Source organism: Amphiura filiformis, chromosome 10 (genome assembly GCF_039555335.1).
Source record: "Amphiura filiformis chromosome 10, Afil_fr2py, whole genome shotgun sequence".
Taxonomy (NCBI): Eukaryota; Metazoa; Echinodermata; class Ophiuroidea; order Amphilepidida; family Amphiuridae; genus Amphiura; species Amphiura filiformis.
In genome coordinates this window covers 34,233,847-34,255,959 of record NC_092637.1, presented here as the reverse complement: position 1 = coordinate 34,255,959, position 22,113 = coordinate 34,233,847, and the positions used below count along the sequence as shown (strand labels likewise).

The following is a 22,113-nucleotide window of genomic DNA, read 5'->3' as shown; positions in this document are numbered from 1 at the left end:
TATACAAAAGTAGTGGTACAAAGAGAGAGGCCATCGTTTGAATGAGAAATTTATTTTAAAACTTTTCTGTTCATTTCAGGTTGAGATCATCCATAAAAATTCATATGAATATTTAAATTACAATTTTCATAGCATTTTGTAATATTTTAGGACCTATTTACATGGAATTTAGCCATTTTCGTGCATTTCCACCATGTTGTATCGGTCATCCCACCTGCGCATGCGCAGATTGTTGTTTCATTTGCACCAGTTATCATCGCACTGAGTACCAGCTCTCACACGTGACCAGTCATTATATTTTAGTCTGTTTCATTTTGGAGATAATTAATGTCATTTGTAATAACTGCTTTTTCATTTTCGTCATTTTTGCAGAATAATTTTGCTTCCATTCAAGCCCTAAAGTTGTTGAAGTTTCCAGACGTCCCATTTCCACCAAAGTTTAATGGCAAGTCTCATATTTTACCAAATGCAAACGGAGGACCTAGTGTTTATTCCTGCCCAAAACTAGCCATATGCACCTTGTACTTTTGCTGTTTTCGGACATTGTAAACACGTGTTTTTTTCTGTAATTTAAAAGGCCCGCCTTTTTGCGTGATTTGGCAGTGTCCCTAGTATATTGATTTTATGCTAATGCTGTTCCGTAATCATGTGTATGATATAAGTTTTACATGTGTTGTTTGAAAGACAAAGGTACAGTGTTTATGTAATCATTGAGAAATGCCATGAAAACAATCCACATATGACGTCACGAGTTAACTCTTAAAACATACTGACTACCCCTCGTATTTTGCACAATTTCACTCCCAACACAACAAGTGATACGTATTTATTAATTGACGCCGCACAGCGATATGTAGCCGTATAGAATGACGTAGTGTTTAGTTTCTAATTTTAGCCGACGTTTAATTCAGGTTGATTCAGCTTCCCATATTTGGTGTTATTTAATCCCAGAATGCCACGGAAATCAGGGGATGTCCCAATTCAAGAATATTCATAACAAAATGATTCTGTGTCACATCGAAACGACGGTCAAATTTGTTCTAGTTTTCGCTAAAATATAGCACTTGTTCTTCTGTCTTGTGATTATTAAAATCTCTGATATTCATGATTTCTTGTTTCGGAACATCAATTTTGAACACCTTGTAGAAAATGTGTAATTCTGTGTAGTTCTAATCCATATAATGAAACTCACTTGGAGTGTTTAGTCGTCGTATGGGAGTCACCGGCCTCAGGGCCTCCGGCCCTGCGGCCTTAAAAGCAGACATTTTTCATAAAAGGCAGCGAAATGTTTAACTGATTGAGTATATAAAAATTCAAAGAACAGACCTTCCAGAATAGGTAGTCGTTACCAAGGGGGTGACACTAAATTCACGGTTGTTCTATCAAGCACGCAAACGAATGATAAATCCCGTTGGTTTGCTATCTAGAAAATGAGGCCAGTTATCGATCCGTTATGAACCATTATGAATAATTCATATTCGACCCCATGATCAAGTTGGCGAATACTGACGCCGTTAGTTTTACGAACTTTGTCTGTTCAATGAGAGTATAGCGCGCCCCCAATACATCTGGGCACAAAATACTCGAAAACGATCCGATTTAATGAAATGGCGGACAGACATTTCCCATCAGGCATCGTGATATGTTTTTCAAAGAAAGTCTACTAAATTAATTTGGAAATGACTGTTTGCAATAGTAGTGTCGAAATAAGGACTTGCTGTCAGTAATGCGAAGAAAATACGTGACAGGTGTAAGGTATGAAATACATGTAGAATTTGAAGTATAGAAAATATTTGACATCACATCTGACCTTCCATTTTGGCGCCATTTTGAATGTGTGTTTCTATTCGTTTCCTTGCGTGATAATAATTATCAATCTGCAATTATCAGACATATTGGTACTTGGCTTCCGGAGTGAATAATTATTTTTAAATGTATGTAAAGAATTTCACATCATTGTGCCATTTCAGCTATGCATACACAACACCAAAATGAACCAATTTCTGATTGGTCACAGTCTGCGTATTCCGGAAATCGAATAAATCAATGTCCTTGAACATTTTAAGATCCATTGTTGCTTTGACATAGCTGGATGACACTGAGCGTGTTTATAGTGGGAGCAGATGTGCGGTACATTGCGGTACAATTACTACCCGGTTAGAAATTATCCGGATACTTGCCCACTATAAACACTAGCAGTACATGTATGTACGGTATATCGATATCCTTCTAAATCGAAGGATATTATGGTGAGATATTCCCACTATAAACACACCAGTATAAATTGTGTCCGGTATTACCGGAAGTAGAAGCTTTTTCATGATGCGTAGGATGCGCGCAGGATATTCGGAACGATTATCACACCCAAGAGTTATCAAAACAGAAGTTACATGTTCACCGCCATGATCATATTGTTGAATGGGCTGTTTATAACTCGCGCCACAATATTTACACATTCCCCGTGTGACCTCGGGGTCATTGCAAAGGTACGATAATGTTAGTTGGTATATAATTTGTGCGGTAACTCTGTCTCACTATAAACAGCAAGGGTATCGGTATATATACAAGGATTATCGTGTACGGTATACTCAAAATGCGGTATATTCACTATAAACACGCTCACTGTGTACACTCAATTATATATCATTGTGAATTAACATGTCTTTTAAATGCAGACGAACCGTGTTTGCTTCAAATGCATTCGATAAAATTCCATATTATTGGGATAGGATTCTATGATGCAGCCGGGTGCGACCACGCGTTGCCACCAACTAGCTTTAGCTGTAGTTTCAGTCGCTGGAGCTCCGCACTTCAGACGATAAAAAGGCATGTAAATCTCAAAGTGTATACACTTGATACATTTAATATTTGGCCTTTCTTTTATAACGAAACGGTATACGAAGGCTCGTTTTATCTTTTCAGTTTCCGTAAGTCTATTGTTCAGATACGAAAACGCAAGGGATTTAGTAAGTTTACTGTAACACGACTTCATTGTTAACTTTGAAGTACCAATCAGCTTATTTCAAAAGAGGCAGTTGCTTATGCGGGAGAGACAACACCGCTGTTTTTAATGGCCTAGCGCCCTCTCGTCTTTGATGCATGCCAATCCGAAAGCACTTGTGCAGGGCCACAGTGTCGCCCTTCCCTCGTATCAATGTCTATCTCCCTATTTTGCTTCCTCCTGCCCCCCCCATGATCAGTCTCCCCACTCCCTCCCGGTTCCTCGGTCCCTACTCTCTCCTCTCGAGTTCTTCTCTTTCTAGTCTTTCCGTCTCTCCCCCTCCTCTCTTTCTTCCTCACCCCTCCCACTCTCGCTTGTTCAGTCTCAACTTAAGTATCTCCCTCCCTCCCTCCCCCTCGCGAAATTTATGACTGAAAATAAGCTCTGCAAAAATAAACATTTAAAATAAACCCGAGTCTTGCATATAGGCCCAACCAATTATCAGATTAGCTTGCCATGAATAGAATAAATTATCTTTGCTCCAATGCAATTCTTTTGTATTGCATTTCAATATAAAACATGTTTACTAAATCACCACTTGTACGCGCCTCATTGGGAGATATTTGACTATTTTAGACGCTCGTTTCATCGCCAATATGAAAGACTTTTGCTTATAACTTGGCAACATGGTTAGTATATATTTCAATGCAAGACTTTTTACGAATCACTTACGTCTAGGCGTAAGTGCATATACACCAAACACATGTCAATTGAAGCCGTACAATTTACCGCGAATTTAGGACCGTAAAATTTAGACTCTTCTTTTGTCTAGATTGGCACCCAACCGCACATCTCAAGGTTTTATGTAAAAAATCAATATAACTTACCAAAACGAAAACTGAAATTCACGAGCTTCAAATTTTCAGTAACTAAAAAAGGCTAGAATAAAAGATTGGTCATACCTGGGAGACTACCACTTCAGAATAACAATGACTTACAAAAACTATTACGGATACGGAAACAGAAACTGAAAAGATAAAACGACGGGAAATATACCAGCTTATAGTTAATAAAGAAAGGTGATTATACGTTTTCACTTATCAATTTGGCATGGATGCAGGCCCCGTCTGCATAACATGACTACCGCCCGCAATACGCAGTAGAAGTGACGTCATAATCGGATTAACTACCATAGCAATAGATGAATACAATTTTTGAATAGACCGCCCTGCACTACAAGCAGATTGCACTAATCACCTGTGTATGTCAGCAAACATAGATTGATACTTTGCGTAGAGATATGTTGAAAATTTTAACTGATATGTATGATAACTTTGATAATCTGACTGACGATGTTAAATTTATAAAAATAATGAGTGTCACAGATTTTGATAGTATAAAACCTGTTCTTACTTTTGTAAACTCTGCTTTTGAAGCACGTAGTAACCTAGATGTTTAATAGTTTAGTTTTATAATTTACTTATTCTCTTTATTATTTTCTATATGTGTATCTTTTGTATAACTTGACTGTACCTATTTGTTTGGTGATGTCAATAAAATAACTTGAACTTGAATACAATACCGCTCTTTTGAAAAATACTTATCTTACAGGTGCGAGTGATTAGCGTTTTCTTTGACATCTATGGTTCAATGCATCGGTACCGCGTAAACGTTGTAGTGCAGGACGGTATAGTCCAAATTGTATTCATCTATTGCTATGGTAGTTAATCCGATTAACTACGTCACTTCTACGGCGTATACACCAGGGCACAAATTTGAATAACAATACGCTATTTACATATCAATGCGCCTCATGCTAATGAGTTGAGCCCTCTCCGGGAATTGCTCTATGTCGTTACTCTGAGTTTCATGCCTAAAAGCACAGAGAACCTATTCTTGAGAGGGCACTCTATTCACGTGGTTTCTTTTCCAACGCTAAAAGATCACGAATTTTGGTGGTTTGCAAATGAAAAGTGTCCGCACTATCGATCGATTACGTAACTGTTATGAATAATTTATTAGGTTTTTCAATGCAATCGCCTCGACCCATTAATACATATTATCTGTATTAATAAAGTACTTGGAATAGCAATCTGGTGAGTTCACTGAACTACGCACTAATCCTCTCCATACACAGATGAACAAATACAATAGGAGAAGGTCAACACATATGACCTCCTACATGACATGTTATATGAGATGTACAACAACCTGAATATCATAAAGATCAGTGTTCGTTTGTGCATACGAACTGCATATTTACAATACTAAATATTACTCGTTATATATTATGACAAATATTGGTATTATGACAACACGGTATATACATTGTATATAAAACGACTAATAGATCCTACTATCATGGCGTCAGGTCAATGTTCATCATATCCCGTATGTTTCTTAAAATTCATTCATATTTGAGACAAATTGCTGTGCCCATTTTATAGGTGCACAGGTAGATCCGTGGTTTTTTTAATTTTCATTTTCTTTTAATGAAAGAATTAAGGTTTCCACTGCACGGGGCCACAAGGGTGATACTAATTTTAATGCTATATTTTCAAAACGAATACGTGTTCCCGGTTGGCTCTATAGCGATTTCATAGAAAAGGTATTTCTAGTGCAATGCAGCGTCGGACTCTAGCTGAGAGTGTAGCCTAAGTCCAAACGGACTCCAAGAAGGGCTCTCCATACACAAATGAACAAACACAAAGGAGGTTAGTCTCCTCCGTGACCAGCTTGATTTCGATGGAGCGAAACCAAATTGGCTGCAGAGGAGACGGGTCATTTTGCTATGCAAATGAGCTGAGTAGCATAGCCCTGCTAAAAGGCAATCGTCAGACGACACAATGAAATGCTTTGGGTGGACTACCATCACTTGGGAATGTGAAAGAATATACATTCCATGGTGTCAACACAGCCAAAGTCTATTCAGAGTCAGTCTGTCTATCGGAGATAGTCAGAAAGTGCTCAACTGCAAAACAGGAGCGTATTAACAACATTTTACTCAAGTTAGACTATCTTTTGAATAAAGTGCTCAATCCCAAAAGGGAGAGCGTATAAAAATTCAAAGAACAGACCTTCCAGAATAGTCGTTACTCTGAGTTTCATGCCTAAAAGGCAATCGTCAGACGACACAATGAAATGCTTTGGGTGGACTACCATCACTTGGGAATGTGAAAGAATATACATTCCATGGTGTCAACACAGCCAAAGTCTATTCAGAGTCAGTCTGTCTATCGGAGATAGTCAGAAAGTGCTCAACTGCAAAACAGGAGCGTATTAACAACATTTTACTCATAGTTAGACTATCTTTTGAATAAAGTGCTCAATCCCAAAAAGGGAGAGCGTATAAAAATTCAACAGACCTTCCAGAATAGGTAGTCGTTACTCTGAGTTTCATGCCTAAAAGGCAATCGTCAGACGACACGATGAAATGCTTTGTGTGTGGGGGGGGGGGTGTTTGGTTCGCTCTCGTAGGAGCAGGGTCATTGCTAAAATGCTTGTCCCTCTGGTTGCAAAAGTCTGTTCAAAGAACAGGAACTGGGTAACTTTTGGTCGCTGTATAAGCCGACCCACTCTGGTTGGTCAATCTGAAGTGACTTCTCTGAAGACGTGTGTTTCAACGTAGTCGCCTGTGGCAGCCATGTAAGGCGCGTATCGGTTTTATACTAGCTCGCACTAGTCCGAGTCGTCGGGACCCTTATAGCAAACTGCCAAGCCTTGCGGATAGTTAATTATTCCCCCAGTCCGTTAACCGGTCAAGCCAGTACAACGAACCATAATGGGATAATGTTACTATGTGGTATAACTTTGGTTCGACCTTATGCTGCTGGAAAGCTCGGGATAGCTTGGGTGCTTCGACACAACAGGTAGGCTCATGTGCAGTGACACGGCGGTGTGCACATTCAAACGTCTAGCTGTCGCCCAGGGAACCTCTATTATTATCGGAATTGCCTGTTACACATGATCGCACACAAGGTCGTAGGCAATTGGTGGGACCTCATCTGCCCAGAACATATTGACCCAGGTCAGCATACCGCCATATATTTCCCGACATGCTTAGTAGCCAAGTCCGTAGAAGAGTGGATCCACACACTATGTATATAAATATACATTTGGCCACATTTTATTATACGATTAATACGAATTTATTAAACATGGTAACAAATATTCTCTAGCAAATCGGTTATACGGTGGAACTGGTAGGCATATTATAAATTCGGGATATTAAATATCTTCCTGACCAGCCAGATCTGCGCATGGTCAAAGACGAGGATAGACGAGTATCAGACCGACGCAAACTGGCTTAGTCTCCACATCAGCCAGTTTGGTTCCGCCCCTCCACAGGGAGCGTAACCTGTGTAGGAGACTCGGTCGGACCTGGTGGGACCTCATCTCTCCCCATCGATTGAAAAATTGTGATCTATAATCCCCGACATTGCTCTTATGAACTGACATCCACCTGTGTCGCCGCCCTCGTCACTATCCTTAACCAAGGATGATCTCCTGGATGGGGCAGCTTTAATTAGCATGAGGCCACATTGATATGTAAATAGTGTATTGTTATTTAAATTTGTGCCCAGACGTATTGAGGGCGACAGTCATGTTATCCAGACGGAGAATGGCTGCATATGCCGGGCATGTCAATTTGCTGAGTGAAGGCTGATAATCACCTTTCTGTATAGGTAATAAGCTAGTATATTTCGTGTACCAGTTGGTTATAACAAAAAATTAGTATCATATTAAATATATTAAATGTATAAACTTTGACATTTACATGAATTTGAAGAGCAGAGCTTCGAAATGTAGCTAAGTCAGGTGATGTGAAATTCTGCTGCGTGACCCCCTCTGCGTGGTAGAATTATATTCATAAAACATTGAATTTAACAGATATCATGGGTAGCCAACCACGATTTATCAGCATTTAAAATATATGTTAATTAACAAAGATAAATAATAAAGAGTACAAATGGCAATTAACTAGTAAACAAGCCTGAAATCTTAAAATGTTGCCACGTGATTTCCCGAACACATGATATGTAAACATGTGACCACTATTCAGATTTACCGTAAATATTTGGAGTATGCTTGCACATCATGCACATACACTGTGCATTTCTTTACTTCCGTATAAAATCAATAATTCATGCTGGGAGCCAAGTAACATTGTCTGCTCAGTGCAGATTAGTATTTTATTTTACTTGAGAGCATAATAGAAATACATAAAGACGAATAAGGCGCCATGATGGAAGGTTAGGTCGGGTATCAAAGGTTATTATAACTTAAATACTACTTGTATTTCCCACCTTGCCTCTGTCACATATTTCCTTCATATTATTGACAGCAAGTCCTAATTTTGACTTTGCTATTGCAAAATGTCATTTCATATCAAATTAGTAGACTTTCTTTGAAAAAACATATCACTGGTGCCTGATGGGAATACCTGTTTTGTGCCCAGATGTATTGGGGGCGCGCTATACTCTCATTGAACAGGCAAAGTTCGCAAAACTAACAACGTTGTTATTTGCCAAACTCAATTAACATGATCCAAGGGTCGAACATGAATTATTCATAACGAGCTATAACGGATCGATAACTGGCCTCACTTTCTAGCTAGTAAACCAGCTGAATTTTTCATAGATTTTGCGTTGCTAATAGAACAACCGTGAATTTAGTGTCACCCCCTTGCCTTAACCTTCTTAGCGCAATAGGTATTGCCTTTATTGTACCTTCGCGTGCTCGTACCGTCACTTCCCGACCGCCACTCACGACGAGTCGGTGATTGATGAGTGAGTGAAATGCTTTTTTTTTTTTTTTTTGGTTGATTTGTATGGCGCTTTCAACTACTGAGGTTATTTGCGCCAGTACTCACTCCTTTGTCAAGTTGCACCTGTATAGCTCCATTCAGTCATAATACGTAATTTTCTGCTTCATTGCATCTTAGTTATTTCTATCCTCTTCATGCCTACCTCGTTGTATATCTCCTGCTGTATATGCTCGTACAATAAAATGTAGATTTTTCCTCTGTCTGCGTGGTAAAAACCAAACGGTGTCTCTTCAGAGCCACACCAGGCTGAGTCAGCCGAGGAAGGGCTAAAACGTGGTCAAATTACTTTGCATGATCCTACGCTAGCTTGACTTCCTCGCATCCAAGCCTGTTCCCCAGAGCCCAAGTTAGCGTTATCCATCCGACACCACGTGGAGGTTTGGGTTGAGTTGCCCGCGAGCAATTACTTTGCCAGCTCTACGGACCTTGTCGGACCAGTGAAATGCTTTGGGTGGACTACCATCTCTTAGGAATGTGAAAGAATATACATTCCATGGTGTCAACACAGCCAAAAGTCTATTCAGAGTCAGTCTGTCTATCTATATATAATTATATGCTTTTGTTTGTATTTCATATGCTTTTGTTTGTATAAAGGGTGGACGCGCACCACTTCATGCAGCTGTTAAGAACCAAAGGCTAGCTGTGTGCAAGATGCTAATTGAAGAATCAAACGCAGATCCTAGTCAAGTCGATAATGTAAGTGAAACGAGCACAACTGAGCATATAAATAGCGTTGCTTAATGTTCACCGGGAGGGGAGGGCACATCATCAATATTTGGTTGTATATATGCTCACCCAGAATTCGGTGATAAAGGGTATTTGGGAGCTGACGGCGTGCCGGTAAAACGGCGCCGGGGTCTTTTAGAGCTACGAACGGTCAAACTCAAGGGTCTTTCTTGGCTTCAGTGAATACTTTAACAATCACCCCATATTTTCATCGATTTAGTACATATAATATTTCGTATATTGTATTTTTATTTGATGATTAAAAAATGTTAAGGCGGATCGGAGAGGAACATGGCCTAGCGGTGTTTGAGACAAAGAAAGTTGATACACAAAAGGAATGGTACGGGTTCTGTAAAGGAGATCCCAAAGCTTGATTTTGATATATTATTAGCCTTAACTCGAGAACCACAAAACCTATGTAAATATAATGGCTTCCTACACAATCCATGTACTAATATTAAGATGAACCTGTGAGTTGCATCCTGTGAATACAAACATGAATGTTTCTACTGAACGCATACTTTGTAGTGAACGGCTTTGTGTAAACCGGCTCCCATAATTATTGAACATTCCCTTCTCACTAAAGTAATTTTTTTTAAACTTCCGTGTTGCTGTGCGCCAAGCGTCTACGAGCGTACACACAGAAAAAATAAGCAATCACGCTGATTGGCTGATCAACGCACTTGACAACAAGTCGGTTGACCCATTGGTTGTCTGTTCGGCGCGTAGTAGGCGACTTTGTCACTTTTACGCGATCGCAATTCACCAGCGCGTACCCCGACCACGGAAGTTTAAAAAAAACAACTTTACGTCTTTAATTTCCCCGTGTGAATGCAATCATGACCAGTACCTTGTTTTGTAATTAGCCATTTAATTTAACCATGATCAGTGGCGGCGCTACGGGGGGGGGCAAGGGGCATTATTTTTCTTGCAAGACCCCCCCAGTTTGCCCCCTCCAGCTTTGCGGCACAAGCCCTAAAAATTACATAAATTTCCATTTTTGCGGCGATTTTGCCCCCCCTGAAATTCACTTTGTTCCCCTCCCTGTGCCCCCGGAAAAAATTCCTGGTGCCGCCACTGACCATGATGCAAAGAAGCAGTGTAATACATATGTATACTCATATCTTGTACAGGCTGGTAAAGTTCCTCTTGACTATTGGCCCACAAATATAGACATATCTGAACGGCGGGATTTTGTAAACAGTATTAAGGTATGTTGACGGGTTTAATGTCGTAATTAATGTTATGTGATGCTTTGTGTAAAAACAAAAGAATTGGCCTCAATAAGAAAAAGTAACTTTCCTCTTGTACTTTAACATCAGACTATTTTGGCTGATCAAAACCATGTATTTCTTAAATCCATTGTGCGAAATGTCTAAATATGAGTACAAATATGATATTTTCTGGCGAAGATAGGTGAAGAAGCATGTTAAGCCCTTATAACGGCACAGTTCGATAAACTAAACCAGCTCATTTTTTTAAATTTTTCTCGCTTTCATAAAAAATATCAAAAGGATTCACGGATATCTGCTTTATTAAAATCCGGCAGTACGCCTGTAGAAACCATCAAGCTGTTCTTAGTGGGGCATCCGGCAATGGGGAAGTCTACTTTGAAGACATCTCTAACAACGGTAAATAAGATTTCGGTGGTTTGATATGTAAGAAAAAATCGAGAAAATAACCATGGTATTAATATTCTGTGATCAAAATAACAAACAATCAAAACTAATATCTAAACGTTTATCTGATCTGCAGCAACAGGAACAACAAGAACTGATTAGATGTCAAATGTTAATATTTTGTTCATAAACCCTTTTTAACTATTTAAAATGTTATTTATTTATTTATTTATTTATTTATTTATTTATTTATTTATTTATTTAGTTATTTATTTATTTAGTTATTTAGTTATTTATTTATTTAGTTATTTATTATTTATTTATTTATTTATTTATTTATTTATTTATTTATTGATTGATTGATTGATTGATTGATTGATTGATTGATTGATTGATTGATTGATTGATTGATTGATTGATTGATTTATAACCTTTCAACGTTACTTACACAGGGTGCATTTAAGTCGCTATTCACGATCCGTCATCATGAGCATCGAGTCCCTACTCCCGGAATAAAGGTGGAAGAAAAGACAATTGGAGGAGCCGGTTCTTTCATGATATGGGACACGGCTGGTCAAGTTGAGTTCCATATCACCCATGCTATGCTGCTGGGAACAGGACGAGGGGTATTTATAGTTGTCTATAGCTGTTGCGATCCAGAAGAAGAGCAGAAAGAACAGGTACGATTTATATTATTACTAATATTATATATTTTGTGACTGCAATTTGGCGTTTTCAACGCGTTTTAAGCCTATCATGAAATTAACACGAATATCTAGTCACGCTACTTTTACCTGATCGTCTGCTTTTGCAGGCAACAGAATGCAGATTGGCTCACCATAGATGTTGTATTCCTCTATGTGGGTCACTTGATGATAAAATTACGTTGAATTCCTTGTAACAACATACAAATTTGCGTCTGGAAACCGGATCTGGAACTGATTTTGGAACAGCTATAGACTTCAGCGCCGTATCAAATCTCATAAAAACCACACGACTAGCGAGTATGTTTTTATGTTTCCCGCACGAAAGCTTGTGTCTACATCTATTATTATACTTCTTTGGAAACGTTGACCTTTGACCATTCTTTGTATAACGCCCTGCTATGACCTTGATATGTTCGCTTGATTTGGTACGTTATAGCATCCATTTCATTGAGTTGTTTAGCACCTGGTCAGTAGATAATCCTACAGGGATACAGTAGTTTAACTATGGTGTGAGCATGGTGAAAGACTCATTATTGATTAGGCGCGGACATATTAAAAGCACATGTCCTTTGCGTGCATAGCAGAAAATTATAATAGAATGTTTGGAATTTTGTACTAAAATACTAACTGCATTCTGCATTATGTATGTATTTATTTATTTAGGCCTATGCCTATTTATTTATTTACTGGCTTATTTATTTATTTATTTATTTAGTATATTAGTTAGTAATTAGTAATATTCCATGATTCATCGGTTTATGATTGATTGATTGTTGATAACTTGAAAACTTCATTTATTGATCGATTGATAGTCATTTCACATTATATTCCTAGTTTACAGGCCCCTATGGAATGTCTATTAATTTTGAATAGCATCGTACACAGATAAATAGGCCTATCAGTATTGATTTATTCTATTCGGCAATATCAAGGATTACTTTCAAACTTCTCATAGCTAATTGTCAGTTGGCTCAGTGGTAACTCACCACTGGGTTTTACAACACGGAGGTCCCGGGTTCGATTCCCAGCTCTGCCTATTTTTTTCAAGGCTGCGAAAAAATGAAATTTCTGAACTGCGAACTTATTTGGCGCGCGATCTGAGCTGGTCCTTTTCTGGTGGCTGTGTCTGTCAAGGCCGACATACACGAGGCAATTTTCCAAGCATAGGTTTGGGGATATACTATAAGTAGTGGTTAATGATTTTCGTAATCATATCAAAATGGCTCATGTGTTGTCTGAAAGCCAAAGATTGCAATCCTCTCCTGTATATCTATACAATTTTCCATAAAGAAAAGGCTTAGGAAAACTAAGATCAAAAGGGCTAAACACGCCACCAATAACAACAACATAGGCCTACAAGTGTATTATAATGTAGCATGTGCACATATCATGTTGTGGATGTGGTGAATCAAGCTGGTCCCTACACATTCCCAAATGAATGCAGTGACCAGCCGGTGTTCACTCAGCTGATTGGCTGGAGGAGGTGCATGCAACAACCTTGAAAGTAGAGCATGTCTCTACTTTTTTGCCTGTTGCTCGGGGGATTAATTTGCCTGATGCTCGGGGGATTAATTCCTTGCAAATCCAAAATACACGGAGCAATCTTGTTGCAAGGTGTGTGCAACAGGCAATTGCTTGGAAAATTGCCTCGTGTATGTCGGGCTTTACAGGCACACTCCCTCACAAAACAGATAAAGCAGACAAATTTACTATACATAGGCCTATAATACATGCATGGTATGCCAGGGACTGTGTATGAAAGGACTAGAAACAAATTATCCTCAGTTGAGCAAGCATGAATAATACGTTGATCGATAGACCCTGGTACGAACCCAAGCACAGTTACAATACAGCGCGTGGCTTGTCTTGTATATTGCGAAATGAGCCTACATGTTTGACTATAATGACAGACTCTAGAAATGCCAGCATAAATCATCAAAGAACGTTATTTTAAGAATGATTTCAGTATCGAAATCAGTAGGAACAGAAAGCGTACGTTGTACACATTGCAGAAAAAATGTAAATTTGTTTGTTCTAGCATACAAAATTATCACATTTTGTTTCCAAATTCCTATGTAAATGATTCTCAACGCTACACAGAAATTAATATGTTCTACAAAGGATATACATTTTACACAATAGGGTGCTTGCACGGAAGATCATAACAGGGCTACGACACTCAGCTCATTTGCATGGCATAATTACCCGTCTCCTCCGCAGCCAATTTGGTTTCGCTCCATCGAAATCAAGCTGGCCACGGAGGAGACTACCCTCCTTTGTGTTTGTTCATTTGTGTATGGAGAGCCATTATTGGAGTCTATAATGACTTAGGCTACGCTCTCAGCTAGAGTCCGACGCTGCATTGTACTAGAAATACCTTTTCTGTGAAATCGCTATAGAGCCAACCGGGAACACGTATTCGTTTTGAAAATATAGCATTAAAATTAGTATCGCCCTTGTGGCCCCCGTGCAGTGGAAAACCTTAATTCTTTCATTAAAAAGAAATGAAAATAAGAAACAACACGGATCTACCTGTGCACCTATAAAATGGGCACAGCAATTTGTCTCAAATATGAGTGAATTTTAAGAAACATACGGGATATGATGAACATTGACCTGACGCCATGATAGCAGGATCCATTAGTCGTTTTATATACAATGTATATACCGTATTGTCATAATACCAATATTTGTCATAATATATAATGAATAATATTTAGCAACGTAAACGTGCAGTTCATATGCACAAACGAATACTGATCTTTATGATATTCAGGTTTTGTACATCACATATAACATGTCACATAGGAGGTCATACGTGTTGACCTTCATCTATTGTATTTGTTCAACTGTGTATGGAGAGGATTAGCGCCATTAAAACTCCATCAGTATTAGGGCGTAGTTCAGTGAACTCACCGGATTGCTATTCCAAGTACTTTGATAATACAGATAATATGTATTAATGGGTCGAGGCGATTGCATTGAAAAACCTAATAAATTATTCATAACAGTTACGTAATCAATCGATAGTGCGGACACTTTTCATTTGCAAACCACCAAAATTCGTGATCTTTTAGCGTTGAAAAGAAACCACGTGAATAGAGTGCCCTCTCAAGAATAGGTTCTCTGTGATCATAAGTTCAAATCATCCTCCAGACACGCTCCAGAAGACATGCAAATGCATGGAGTACAATGCCAATCACCTGTTTAACTGGTATTGATCAAAGTAATTCTTCGTACTCCATGCATTAGCATATCTTATGGAGCGTGTCTGGAGGACGATTTGAACTAATGACCTTTCGTGCAAGCAGGCTATTTGTCATAACTTTAGAAAACATGTGAATATTCTGATGTGTGTTTGTATTTTGTAGGGAAACATGAGTAAATAATAAGAAATCAAACATCGCGCCCTCGGCGCAACTCGTATGTAATCGAAGGTTTGTTTTGTTTGTTTATTTCTTCTTTATACTGGGTCCATATTCAGGGGAAAATTTAAGTATTCCCCTGTTCTTCCATATGGCCCAGGTCGTAAAAGATAATCTGATAACAATAGCTTGACAATACCTATCAATAATCCGTTTCCAGTCCCTATACACGGTTCCTGTGTATGCATAGAGAATCTGTGTACAGGCAGATCACTGTGTGGGTATCATTATAATAGAGGCGTGTCCAAAAATAAGTTCACACCCCTTCAAATCTGAAAATATACTGCATGCCTTAGGCTGCGTTCACAAAGAAGTATACTATTCGGGTATACGGTGCACGTTTTGCAGGTGCACGCGTATAGCTCAAATCGAGCAAGGCAATTTCATAGTACCGGGTCACATAAGGCTACGATCGCATAGAAGTATACTATTCGGGTATACGATGCACGTTTTGCCGGTGCACGCGTATAGCTTAAATCGAGCAAGGTAATTGCATAGTACCGGGTCAAGAGCTATTCGAAAAGGCCGTATACCTGCGTATAGTTTAGTATAGTGGGAATCGTGCGTGTTCGATTTTAGTGTAGCGTATACCGTCCTAATTTTAAAAACCTAAACCATATGTGGGTAAATTCATTTTTTAATAGATGCACTATCTAATTCTGCACATTATGACACCTCATTGAATGCAATGTGACCTCAAGAAGTAAAGTTACAAGCATTTGATAAGACGAAGAAAATGGGTAAACTGGTCGACATACTCGCTATCCGCTATACGAAATACGCTCATTCGATCAGGCTGAGTTCACATAGTATACTCCTATATGAACTCAGCCTGATCGAATGAGCGTATTTCGTATAGCGAATACCGTATACCGTATACTTCTATGTGAACTCAGCCATGTTTGCTCATTTAAATACTCGAAGTATGAGATACAAAATGGACGATGTAAAATTTATTGATGCTGATGAAAATATTGATGTTTTTACAATAAGTGAAACCTGGTTAGATTCAACCGTAAGTGATAATGAAGTGAATGTACCTGGTTATCAATTGTATCGAAGAGATAGATCTGCATATATAGATGAACATAATGAAGATGATCATGGTGGTGTAGCTGCTTGTTATGTAAGAGATTCTTTAACAGCAATTCCTAGAGAAGACCTTAATGATGATGCAATAGAAGCACTTTGAGTTGAAATTAAGCCCAAGTATAAAAAACCAATTCTTGTGTGTACATTTTACCGCCCACCTAGTTCTTATGTTGAGTATTTTAAAAGGTTTGACGAGTATAAATGCTGATGACATTGTCATATTAGGCGACTTTAATCTTGATTGTTTATCTGAAAATACCTCAAAAAGGTTCATGAGTTTTGTACAAATAGCCAACTCACACAACTTGTTGATGAACCGACCAGAGTTACAGAAACGACGAGTACTTTAATTGATCTAATTTGTGTTTCCAAACCATAGGAGATTTCAAATTGTGAAGTGGTATATTATGGTGTAAGTGATCACTATTTGGTAAAAATGTGTAAGAAGTTTAAAAGGGTGAAACTGATGCCAAAAACGGTTACAAGTAGATGTTACAAACATTTTAATGAATCGGAATTTACTAATGATTTGTCACGTATTGATTGGAGAAATATAACTGCCATTGATGATCTAGATGATGCTTGGAAGCTGTGGAAAAATATGTTTCTTGGTATCTGTGACAAGCATGTACCTTTTAAGACCAGAAAAGTAAACGGTTATCTTCCCCCATGGATAACCCCTGAATATTAAAAAACTTTCTCATGAACAAGGTTATTTAAAGAGAAATAATCCGTTATCTAATAATCCAAATGACTGGAAACATGCAAAAGAAATCAGAAACAAAGTTAATGAACTGAACCGTAATCTGAAAAAGGAACATTTCCGACCGGTTATAAATGATAATTCAAATAAATTATTATACACGCAAACTTTGGAAAACACTGCGTGATCATGGTGGTCTTGGTAAAAGAAAAGTAAAAGTATTATTGTAAACGATAATGAGAGTGACAGTATTGATCGTGCAAATCAGATCAATGATCATTTTTGTTCAATTGGACACAAAGTTATCGATGCAAATAGTATAAATAGTACCAATTACGACTGTGACTTAATGAGTAACAACCTTGGATCAATTGGTAGTAATATATTTAGATTCACAAAAATCACAGAAAGTTATGTGCGAAGGCTGAGTTCACATAGAAGTATACGGTATACGGTATTCGCTATACGAAATACGCTCATTCGATCAGGCTGAGTTCATATAGGAGTGTACTATGTGAACTCAGTCTGATCGAATGAGCGTATTTCGTATAGCGAATAGCGAGTATGTCAGTTTACCCATTTTCTTCGTCTTATCAAATGCTTGTAATTTTACTTCTTGAGGTCACATTGCATTCAACGAGGTGTCATAATGTGCAGAATTAGATAGTGCATCTATTAAACAAATTAATTTACCCACATATGGTTTAGGTTTTTAACATTAGGACGGTATACGCTGCACTAAAATCGAACACGCACGATTCCCACTATACTATACTATACGCAGGTATACGGCCTTTTCGAATAGCTCTTATGTGACCAGGTACTATGAAATTACCTTGCTCAATTTAAGCTATACGCGTGCATCTGCAAAACGTGCATCGTATACCCGAATAGTATGCTTCTATGCGATCGTAGCCTTATGTGACCCGGTACTATGAAATTGCATTGCTCGATTTAAGCTATACGCGTGCACCTGCAAAACGTGCACCGTATACCCGAATAGTATACTTCTATGTGATCGCAGCCTAAGGCTGCGTTCACATAGAAGTATACGGTATATGAGTTATTCGCTATACGAAATACGCTCATTCGATCAGGCTGAGTTCATATAGGAGTATACTATGTGAACTCAGCCTGATCGAATGAGCGTATTTCGTATAGCGATTAGCGAGTATAGGCATGATAGGTCAGTTTACCAATTTTCTTCGTCTAATCAAATGCTTGTAACTTTACTTCTTGAGGTCACATTGCATTCAATGAGGTATCATAATGTGCAGAATTAGATAGTGCATCTATTTAAAAAAATGAATTTACCCACATATGGTTTAGTTTTAAAATTAGGACGGTATACGCTGCACTAAAATCGAACACGCACGATTCCCACTATACTACTATACGTAGGTATACGGCCTTTCCGAATAGTCTGAATAGTGCCCTCTTATGTGACCCGGTACTATGAAATTACCTTGCTCGATTTAATCTATACGCGTACACCTGCAAAACGTGCACCGTATACCCGAATAGTATACTTCTATGTGATCGTAGCCTTATGTGACCCGGTACTATGAAATTGCCTTGTTCGATTTAAGCTATACGCGTGCACCTGTAAAACGTGCACCGTATACCCGAATAGTATACTTCTATGTGAACGCAGCCTACAGGAGTTGAAATCAATTTCCATATGTAAATCAACTGGTATGGATAATATCCCACCAAATCTTCTCAAAGTTGCTACTGCATATATTTCTAAATCATTAACTCACATATGCAATGTTTCTCTAAAGAAAGGCAAAGTACCAAACGAGTGGAAGGAGGCTAGAGTTACTCCCATACATAAGGGTGGCGACAACGATGATTTAAATAATTTCCGGCCAATTTCGGTACTTTCCATCATTTCAAAGATCCTTGAAAGATCAGTTGATGAAAATTGTACACTTATATACAGGAAAATAACATTTTTGCAAGTATAATAATCAGTCAGGCTTCGACACAAAACACCCTTATTGATGTTACAGATCACATTCTGACTGGCATGGAAGAGAGAAAGCTACTGGATTAGTGTTTCTCGACCTGCGGAAAGCATTTGATACCGTCAATCACGATCTCTTGTTGAAAAAGCTCTATGATATTGGCATTCGTGATATGGAGCTTACTTGCTTTACATCCTACCACAGCAAAAACACTGTTTAAAATGTCGCTGTTTAAAACGATGTTGTTCAAACTTTGAACAACATTGTTTAAAAGACAGTCCTTGAATCTTAAACAGTGTGTGTTTAATTCATGAATAATACCAAAAAGGAACTTTTAAACAACGTTGTTTAAAAAGATCGAATTTTGCAAAAGAGGGTTTCCTTCCTTGAAATCAGGGTCAGATTCATCATCATGGCGGTTGACTATGTGATTGACTTGCTCCAAAAGTGGGAAATGCCAGACCTAATTGATACATTCAGAGGTAAGTGTTTGGTTTAAATATTGTTTGATGTGATAGAGTATTATATGAACACACAGTTGTGTGTTGTAAATGCTAAATTATGCAAGCTGTGCAGTAGTATGCAGCCGTGACAAGTACAGTGCGAGTGTAAGCTTAACCACATCAAACATTAAACCAAACACTTGCCTCTGAATGTATCACATTCACACGGCTCATGCACAGATGTATGGGGCTGATGTGCATGTTTTACAGTCAGTTCTTCTTGCCCATTCTCCCAAGTAAATTGATTTCAACAAACAAAAATGTTAAAAACTTTTAAACAACAAGTTTAAACAACTATGTATGTTTTTAAACAACAGCCATTTACAGCTTTAAACAACTGTTTGTTTTAAACATTTGTTGTTTAGAATACTTTAAACAACTGTGTACATTTAAACAACTAAAGTTAAACAACCCAGATGTTTAAAAACTGTTGTTTAAAAAATTGTTTAAAATTTTAAACAATTGGATGTTTAAAGTTTAAACAATTGGATGTTTAAAGTTTAAACTTTGAACAGAAGTTGTTAGAGTGACCGGCGTAAACAGTGTTGTTTACAAATTTTAAACAGTTGTTTAAAATATTTTTTACTGTGTATTTAAAAGAGCATACACAGGCTACCGCAATTGGAGGAACAATATCCGATCAAAAAGGTATTACTATTGGTGTCCCCAAGGCACAATCTTGGGACCATTGTTGTTTTCTGTCTTTGTCTATCTATTTGGCCCCGAGCACAAAAGCAAAAATTAAATAAGGGCTGATAGTGGAGAGCAGGACCGAATTTACCATTAGGCCAGATGGGTCCAGGGCCCCCAAAATTGCCCTATGCATCTTTCTTTTAACCCCAATAACAGCATGTTTTTTGGCCAAAATAGGGCAAAATTAACAATTAACGTAACATTTTCCGCGCTTCGCGCCAATTCAAATAAAAAAATTCATGTTGATCTGGAGCTAAAATAGTCTGAAATTGAAGTTTTTTCACGTGCTTTGCGCGCAAATGTCCTAGTAACATCGGAACAAAATATGTTAGTTCCCCTCTATATTATACGTAAACCAAAACTTGGCAACTGACTTGAGTGCACATGCCTTCCTCGGCACATGAGTTCGGGGCCTCCAAATTTTGGTCATAAGGTAAACCCCGCCCTCCATAAGGTAAACCCCGCCCTGGTTAAAAGGGCCCGTACTGCTCCTTGTCCATGGGGCCCCTGATGCTCTTGCTACGCCCCTGAATAGTACTTATAAACCGGTAAATATAAATGCAATTCAAGTATAATAATGATAATAATATTTTTTTAAAGCAAGCGTTATGAAACTTGGATCATTTGAACAAGAGAGAACATTGGTTTGCCATTATTCCGTTTGTATCTTCACAAAACCATATGTAGTGGGGTTCCTGGTGGGGGAACGCTGCGCGAATACCATAGCTAATTAACATCATGATATAGACAAAAATGTATGATAGCAATTGAATCGGAGGAGCTTTTGGCGGGAAAAGTCATCAAAATTGTTACAAGGTCAAATTCCAAAAAAAAAAAAAATAACAATGTATCTCTCTATTCATAAAAATCAGGAAATGTATAGTTTAAGCTGTCCATGATGCATTGTTCTTGAGTTATTACAAAAGCGTTCAACGGAAAAATATTTCGCTTCATTTCAAAATTTAAAAAAAAACAGCCTACAATATCTGTTGTTATCTAGGTAACACAGCCAAAAAGGCCAAGGACAATTCTTGTAGTTTTCAATGGGAATTGACTTATTTTGCTGCGTTACCAAGAAAGCGAAACATCCTGGATAGCACAAACTATTTCCAATCTGAATTGTTACATGAAAACAAATATTTTGACATCTTTTGTCAAAATCGGAGACTTTTTATTATTTTTTTACCTCCATGGTGTACAAAAATGTGATCATGTACAAAGTTCGATTACCTTTTCTCTCCAGAAGCGACTTGCTAAGTCATTTGTTAGTAACGCGTACAGGGGAGGTTGGTTATTCTCGTACCTCCATCAGCGAAAGGGAATCGCAGAAAATATCGAACGCTGTCTGTACTATTACAAGACAAAAATCCATTCAGGAACGAAAAATCTTCTATTACTAGAACCTATCGGGTTTTTTTGCTGTGTTTGTATGTTTTAGGGTGTTTTTCCGTTGCGTTAAGAAATTTCAATCATAACTGTCATTGAGTTTGATTGACAGGTGAAGTCAAACACGAACTTGTTTCTTTATCTTTGACTTTGACTTTATCATGCATGTTTGTGTACCCCATGATGTAGCAGTGCAGCTTTGTCCCCCCCCCCCCGTACCAAACCCCCATTTGACGGCGTCTAGCTCACTCACTAATATACGAAACTGTTATAAAATGTATCAATCTAAATTCCAGCTCAAGTACTGGCTATGCTTCATCAAAGCTTGCCATGATCCTACAGAAGATATCAAACCAGTGATCCAACTAATCGGCACACACATAGACCAGTCAAAAGATGTTGAAATGGGTATTTCGTTGATTTATTTGTTTCGAGCTTTTGTTTTTATTGCTGTTTTTAAGTCATCGTGAAACCTCTCAAACAAATACCGTAAAACCCCGTCTAGAAGCATATACTTAAGA

The 22,113-nt window shown here is 38.1% G+C and overlaps 1 protein-coding gene and 1 long non-coding RNA gene across 2 annotated transcripts in view; one reads left to right on the top strand and one right to left on the bottom strand.

Moving 5' to 3' along the window:
* Window positions 1–7,051: 7,051 nt before the first annotated feature.
* Window positions 7,052–7,397, bottom strand: LOC140162781 (uncharacterized). The gene is made up of 2 exons (XR_011860344.1): window positions 7,332–7,397; window positions 7,052–7,298 (listed from the first exon to the last, which is right to left on the bottom strand). It is a non-coding gene; the product is annotated as an uncharacterized lncRNA (long non-coding RNA).
* Window positions 7,398–9,419: 2,022 nt separating this feature from the next.
* LOC140161813 (death-associated protein kinase 1-like) overlaps window positions 9,420–22,113 on the top strand; it is a 33,164-nt gene continuing 20,470 nt past the window's right edge. The window contains exons 1-5 of the mRNA XM_072185111.1: window positions 9,420–9,464; window positions 10,628–10,705; window positions 11,009–11,125; window positions 11,566–11,793; window positions 21,889–22,000. Coding sequence (XP_072041212.1) covers window positions 9,420–9,464; window positions 10,628–10,705; window positions 11,009–11,125; window positions 11,566–11,793; window positions 21,889–22,000 — 580 coding nt within the window. The remainder of the gene's footprint in view (window positions 9,465–10,627; window positions 10,706–11,008; window positions 11,126–11,565; window positions 11,794–21,888; window positions 22,001–22,113) is intronic.